Genomic DNA, 7048 nt, shown 5'->3' with positions numbered 1-7048 from the left:
GGGGAAGTTCATTTGAATCTCACAGGGTGACTGTAAACAGTAAGTGTGACCATGCCTTTAAAGAGCCTGGTACAGCACCCAGCACATAATAAATGCTAAACAAATGGCCACAATTATTACTGTTATCTAGGCACCATAATTTCCATTGCAAAGGTGGTGAGTCTGTATGTGTGATAAACAGAAGCCTTAAACAATGTTCTAGGAAGAAGATGGATTCCTCTGAGCCTCTGTGTTCGATCTGGACAGTTCAGTGTCTTGGACCACAGCAGGGCTGGCAGTGGAAGACATCGATTGCTTTTCTCTCGGGCATGTCCATCTGTCTCAGGAGCCGTTCTGCACCTAGACCTCGGTGCCCTCCCTGGGGTACAGGACACTGTTGGTGCTGATGCTATTGTAGAAGTGAGGGCTGAACTGGTTGAGGACAGAGCCTCCATAGCCAAGGGTGTTGGTGGGCATGGGGTTGGCCCATTCGCCCCCACTCCCATGGCTGCTGAGGTTGGCGAGGGGGGTGTAGGAGTTGAAGCTCAGTGAGTTCTGCCCCATCCTGTCAGTGGGCTCAGGGCTCAGTCCTGGTGTGGCCACAGGGCGGCCCATGGGGTTTGACCCACTCACATAAGCTGTCATGGTGGAGAGGAAGCTGTTGAGGCACGGGGTGCCTGACGGGGGAGGGGAGGCCCGCTTCTCTGGGGAGCTGGTGGTGCCTGGTGAGGCACTGTCCAAGATGTCCTGAGGCTCCGTGGCCTTGGGGCTGCCCTCCAGGAGACTGTTCTCTGTTTTCTCTGAGGCCAAGGAGCCTGTGCCAGGGGAAACATCTGATTTTCTCTTTCTCTTCCTGCGGAAATTTCCGTTGTCAAACATCTTCTCACAGTTGGGGTCCAGGGTCCAGTAATTCCCTTTGCCTGATACAAAAGTGGGAGAAGGTAAGTAGAGAGATGGACAAGATGCTTTGCTCCTTATTGCCATAAACTAAAAGCAGAGGTGACAAATGCAGAAAAAGAGAACAAAAGGCAGGGACTGATAAATGAAGGAATTTCACAAACCAGCAAACTAACCAGCCGGCTACACCACACCCACCTTTACACAGCCGCGCCACGACGAGGCGCTCCAGGGCCACAAAGAAAAAGAGGCACAAGGCATGAAGGAGTTTACAGTGGAGGTCTCTTTGAAGAAGGTAAGTACTGGGGGGTAGGGATGCTGGGCTAGTGGTGGAGTGTTTCCATTGCTGAAGTTAAAGAAAACTCAGGAAAAAATTTAGGACTCCCTGATAGTCCTGGGCATGAAGTCCGAGAATGGACTTGAGTCCTGACTTTGCTCCTAGTCTGGACAGTATCCTGTTGTACCTGTCCCTTCTTCCTCAGGCTCACTGTGAGAAAGGACAAACACTGGACGTGTAACGGGGCTTTGTGACTGTGAGGTACCATCTGAGGGAAGATCTGAACTCTCTCAGCCTGAGGGTGAGGCAGTCCTTGAACAGGACACTTGCCCTCTTCTGGGGACAAATAGGCCTGGCTCTTGCTAACTCAAAGGGGGCAGAGGCGGGGTTCCTCTGAGCCATATCCTGGCTTCCTGTGTTGGAAGAAAAATGGACTTTAATTCTGGGAAATGAATATATACATGAATATTTTAATACATCACTCCCTGCAGGTCTCTGTATCTTAGAAATTCGTCATTAAAAGGAAAAGATCGCAATCTCTGGAGTTAGAGATACCTCCATTCAAATTCGGGCTCCATCACTATCCTTTCATTTTGTATCACCTTAGATAGGGAGGTGGTTTCACCTCTGTATGTTAGTTTCCTTATCTATAAAATTGATTTAATGAGAGCTGCCCTGCAGGGGTGTTGTGGGGTTAAAGGGGATTGCGTATGTAGGGGTAGGGCAGGTGGCAGGGGTTGTTCAACAAAGGTCAGATGCTCTCCCCAGCAGGCCTGGGATGCACGTGGGCTTTGTTTGGTCCAACCTCATTCACCAAAGACTTTGTATGTACTGGGTGCTGGGATGCAGATGAATCACAATAATTACTGCAGTCAATTAACCACATGTTGGCACCAAAGACCTTGCACACATTATCTTATTACCTCCACTGTAAACTTGCAAAGTAGACACTGTTACCATCCCAGTTTTGCAGATGAGGAAACCGAGGCACAGAGATCTAAGCTGCGGCAAGTCACTGACCAGTCAGAAAGCTGCACAGCCAGGACTGAAAGCCAAATCTGCCCCCTGGGCCCACGTTCTCCTCCACTGCTGAGCTCCCCTTAGCTGTTTCATAGCAGTCCCCTGTCAGAACTTTCTAGAAAGGGGTTTTGGGGAGGAGTGAAATGAGCCTCCCTTGGGCACCCCAGCAGCTGGCCTCCCCCTGCCCCCATACTCACACACCCAAGGCTCTCTTACCCGGGTCGTCCTCGTCTCGGGGCACCTTCTTGAAGCAGTCGTTGAGCGACAGGTTGTGTCGGATGGAGTTCTGCCAGCCGGCCTTGCTCTTGTTGTAGAAGGGGAAGTTGTCGGCCACGTACTGGTAGATCTGGCTGAGGGTGAGGCGCTTGTCGGGTGCCCCGTGGATGGCCATGGCAATGAGAGCTGAGTAGGAATAGGGGGGCCGCACCAGCTTCATCAGCTCCTCCTGCGAGGGGATGGGCAGCCAGCCCAGGTCACTGCCCCCCAGCCCGGACATGCCTGGCAGCAGCTGCCTCTGCACGCCGCCGTAGGCCTGCGGCAAGAAGGGGCTGGCGCTGGGGCCGGGCAGGTAGGGCGGCGGGGTCATGGTGGGCCCGTTGAGCCAGAGGTAGGGGTTGGGGGTGGCCCCGTACTCGCCGCCGCCCTCGAAGGAGGGGGGCCGCTGAGGGCTGGGCACGCCCTGTGGGTGGAAGAAGTTCTCATAGTAAAGGTTCATCTCGGGGGGCTCCTGGCCGATGCTGGGGAACTGGGGGCTGCAGCGAGGCGGGGAGGGCGCCGGGAGGTCAAAGGAGCTCATGCTGGGGCTGGGCTCGGCCGGAGCCACCTGCCTGGCACCTGCAGTCCCGAGCTGCCCCTGACAGGTGCTCGGCAGGCCCCAGCCTCCCCCTTATACCCCGCGGGCTCGGCCGGGCGGCCCCACCCCAGGGCGGCACCTGCCCGCAGATCCGCCCTCCTCCTCCAGCAGCCCACGGGAGGGGCCTGTCCTGGCCACCTCAGGTCCCCACTAACGACGCTAGACAAGCCCATTAGAGCTGATATGGAAAATGACAAGGGCGCCCTCTCTGCTTCTCTCTCCTGGCCAAGTCCTTTTCCTTCTCCTCTCTCTCCTCTGTCTTCCTCTTCATCTCACCTGCACCCCTTTTCCTCCTCCATTCTGTCTCTTTGTCTCATTTTCTCTCCTTTTCCTCACAATTTTCTGTCCTTTTTCTTTTCCTTCTCTCTCTGCCTCCTTCCCTCTCTGCATCTCACTTTTTGTTTCTTTCTTTCTCTCCCTTCTCCTCCGGACTGTTTCTTTTCCATGCACTGCTGTGGCCACATCACACTCTATCCTCTCTCTCAAAGGGCTTCAAAGGAGCAGCCAGTTATACACTCCCCTGCTGCTCCAAACACACACACTCACACACTCACACGTGCTCACTCATACAAGCTCACACGCTCACTTGCTCACACGCACACTCACACATGCGCTCACACACACGCTCACACTCACACACACTCACACACTCACACTCACACACTCACACGCACGCTCATGCTCACACATGCGCTCACACACGCTCACACACTCATGCTCACACTCACACACGCTCACATACGTGCGCATTGTCACATACACTCACACACACCGCAGGCAGGCAGGGAAGCAGCTTCAGGGAAGAAGCTTGCAAACACAACAACAAAAGAGGGAGAATGGGGATTGAACCTCAGGAAAAATGAGAGGGAACCTGAATGATTCAAATTTCTTTCCAGCTGCAGGGCAAAGCAGGCTCCCCAGCTCCTCATCCAATCCAAAGCCCTTTCAAGTTTTGGCTTGCAGAAGCCACTGGTGTGGAGGGGGCCGAGGCCAGGAGGGGAGCCCCCAAAGGGCCATTCCCCTCGCAGGTGTCCCCCCCCTCCAGGCTGCAGAAGCAGGAGCGCCAGCCCCACTGCCAGTCCTTGCTACCCGGCCAGCCCCTCTGTCTTGAGCCCCATTCTGCATCTGTAGCTTGGAGGAGGCTTGTCCCAGCCTCCCCTTCATCCTCTAGTTCAGGCCCTCGCTTGGGGAGTGGCAGTGGTCTCCTTTCTCCGAGGTTAGGCAGCTGTCCCCTGAGCAGGATCTAGTAGCAGCTGAGACTTCTCTCCGTGATCAAGTAGATTAGAGAAAAGCTCAAGCCAGACTCTCTGGCCACCACCTACCTCCTGCTTCCTTCTTCCCATTCAACTTTCTCCCACCTCCTTGAGATCCCTATTTCTTTGAGGCCTAAAAGGTCACTTACTGTCCCAACTGGAGGGGGTGCTTCCCAAGGAATTGTCCCCTCTCTCTGCACTCCTCTACAGAGTGGCAAACGTGGCAAACATAAATGCCACTGAATGAATTTCATTTTCACTGTACTGATGCACAGAGGAAGAGTTCCAGGTAACTGGGTAGGAGGGGGTCTTCTCAGGCCCCGAGGAACCATCTGTCCCCACCATGGAACAGTGATAGGGTGACTCTTTGAAAGGGTCTGATTGCCCAGGTGAGGCTTGGGGTAAGTACACTTTGCAGAATAAAACCAAAGAGGCCAAGTTCATCTAACAGAATTAAACAGAGGAAAGAATTAGCTACAGGGATGTCCGCCACAGTATTGCTTGTAGCCATAACAAACTGTAATTAACCTAAATGTCCAACAATAGAGGACTGGTAACATAAATTGTGTATCCTCCAAATGATGCAATATTATGCAGCTATGAAAAATAGATTATAGAAGAATAATTAGTAATATGGAAAGATGGTTATGTTCTAATAATAATATTTGGAGAAACAAGCTGCAAATAGGCTGCAAGATACCATGATTGTTTTTGGTAAAAATATATATTCATACACATATATAAAATCTAGAAATGGAAATATCAAACTGTCAATTCTTATTTCTGGATGGAGAATTGGGTGTGATTTTTGTTCCTGTTTTTCTGTAGTTTCTGATTTATGTGACTAGGGAAAGGCAACAGCACATGGAATATGCCTTGGGGGTTAAATGTAAAAGGCCAGAAATAGGCAATACAGTAGAGATGTAGCTAACACACGCTCTGAGAACAGAGGGACCCGCTGCAAACCCAGCCTTGGTGCTCAATAACTGTGTAGACCTTGGTAAGTGATTTAGCTTTTCTCAGCCTCAATTTTCTCAGGTAAAATGGGAGTGATGCCAGTACTTAACTCATGTGGTTGCTGTGAGCAGTCAATGAGGCAGTCAATGTAATCACCATAAATCACTTCACATGGTGCATAGAGGCACTCACTAAATATTAGTTATTATATGTGATAGTCAATATACAGTTGAGATGTATGATCAAGCACACCTGAGTTTGCTACCTTGGGAGCAAATTGATCCCTTTTGGCAGCCTGTGGGCAGGGCAGGGAGGTGTGACAGGGATTACAATGAAAGAACAGAGGAAGGAAAATTCAGTGTATACACTGGTTGTAGAGCCAGTCTCTGGCATTTGCAGATGATGATCGGAGAGGGCCCAGAGTCACACAAGTTCACAGATGACCAGGGTCAGGACCCAGTCTCCTAACCCTACCCTGCTCCCTTTATAGCAGTCTCCTTCCTTAGAGGCATTTTCTGAGGAATGCGCACCTGAGTCTCCCTAGGGAATGCTCAGGCCCTCGTTTCTTTTCCCCAGGAGATCAGAGAAAGCCTGGCCTGTCTTGGAGACCTTGTCCACACTGAGTCTCCAGCACCCAGAGTCCAGTAGCTGGGGTTCACCGCCTCCACGCACTTCACCACAGGGTCAAGGTTTTAGGCTAGGGGTGTCCAAAGCATCACCAGAGTGTCCCTCATCCCAGATTTTCATGAACACTGGCTGTAGTCCTTTGGGTAGACAACTGGAGCTGCCTGTCACTACCCTCTAGTGAGGTTTGGTTGCCCCGAAGCCCCCCTGATAAGTCCCAGGGCCTCCAGGAAAAGAATCAAATGTCTCTATTAACTAGAATCATTTTTTGGCTGAAATTATTTGAGACTTTTTGAAATTTCCCAGAAGTGAAAATCCAAACCTGAGAAAATGCACTCTGCCCAAATTCAGCCAAAAAATAGTAAAATAATAAATAAAAAAATAGAGTTGGGCTGATGAAGGCCCAAGCCAGCCTAGGGCATGCAGGGCTGCAGCTCTCACACTATAGTCGAGAGGGAGGCCTTCTTGACTGAGAAAGACCATATATTCTGAACTGCATATCGGGATGTTTGGGAGGGGCAATAGAATATTAAAAGCATGGGCTTTGGAATTGGACAAAACTGGGTTCAAATCCCCGCTTTGCTATTTGGTCGCTGTGTGATCTTGGCTAAGTTTCTTAATCTTACAAGGCCTCCATTTGCTTATCAATAAAATGGGGATATAAATAGCATCGGTTTCGTGGATTTTGAAGGGCAAACGTGAGATAACATGTGTAAAGTGCAGAGCCTGGGATCTGGCGAAAGCTGCAGATGACGAGGAGGATGATTGATTCCTCAGTATCAGAGACCAGGTACTGACAAGAGAGGGCTCTGGACAGGAGGCTCAGCATCCTCTCCTCCTCCAGGCAACGTCTTACTTTTGCTTCATCCTGGGAAGCTCTTTCTGTTTGGGAGTGATGGCTGGGGAAGGAGGAAAGTCCTGCCAGTCTTCCTGGAGTATGCGCCCAGCAGTCAGCTGTAGACATTGCCGGGTCCCTACGCTAGCTCAAGTCCTGCAGAAAGGCTGAATGTGCACTGGTCCCCACCCGGACCTGGTGGTCAACCAGGGCCGTCTCATCTGGCCTTGACTTTCAGAGGATGGAGAATCCTGCTCTCTTAGAGGCCTGATCTCAAGTCATCTTACTCGTGGTGGGGGATGTCTATGATGTGCATTTTTACAAACATTAACTCATTGAGTTCTCTGGACCAC

At 51.2% G+C, this 7048-nt stretch overlaps 1 protein-coding gene across 2 annotated transcripts; it reads right to left on the bottom strand.

Annotated features, from left to right (window-relative positions):
• Positions 1 to 339: 339 nt before the first annotated feature.
• On the bottom strand, positions 340 to 2969 carry FOXI1 (forkhead box I1). 2 transcript variants are annotated; one of them, XM_063088187.1, is made up of 2 exons: positions 2390 to 2969; positions 340 to 899 (listed from the first exon to the last, which is right to left on the bottom strand). In XM_063088187.1, the coding sequence occupies exons 1-2, from the start codon at positions 2967 to 2969 to the stop codon at positions 340 to 342; spliced, it is 1140 nt and encodes a 379-aa protein (XP_062944257.1). The 2 variants fall into 2 exon arrangements, with proteins under 2 accessions (XP_062944257.1, XP_062944258.1); XM_063088188.1 differs by having other exon boundaries at positions 340 to 617.
• Between the last annotated feature and the right edge of the window lie 4079 nt (positions 2970 to 7048).

This window comes from Cynocephalus volans, chromosome 2, assembly GCF_027409185.1.
Source record: "Cynocephalus volans isolate mCynVol1 chromosome 2, mCynVol1.pri, whole genome shotgun sequence".
In the NCBI taxonomy this organism is placed as follows: domain Eukaryota; kingdom Metazoa; phylum Chordata; class Mammalia; order Dermoptera; family Cynocephalidae; genus Cynocephalus; species Cynocephalus volans.
This window is presented reverse-complemented; position numbering and strand designations above follow the sequence as displayed.

Bases quoted from the DNA above. Each gene is read 5' to 3' on its own strand.
- FOXI1 (XM_063088187.1), bottom strand. From the start codon at position 2,969: ATGAGCTCCTTTGACCTCCCGGCGCCCTCCCCGCCTCGCTGCAGCCCC. The intron at 900-2,389 runs GTAAGAGAGCCT...CTTTTGTATCAG, and splicing joins CCGAGACGAGGACGACCCGG to GCAAAGGGAATTACTGGACC.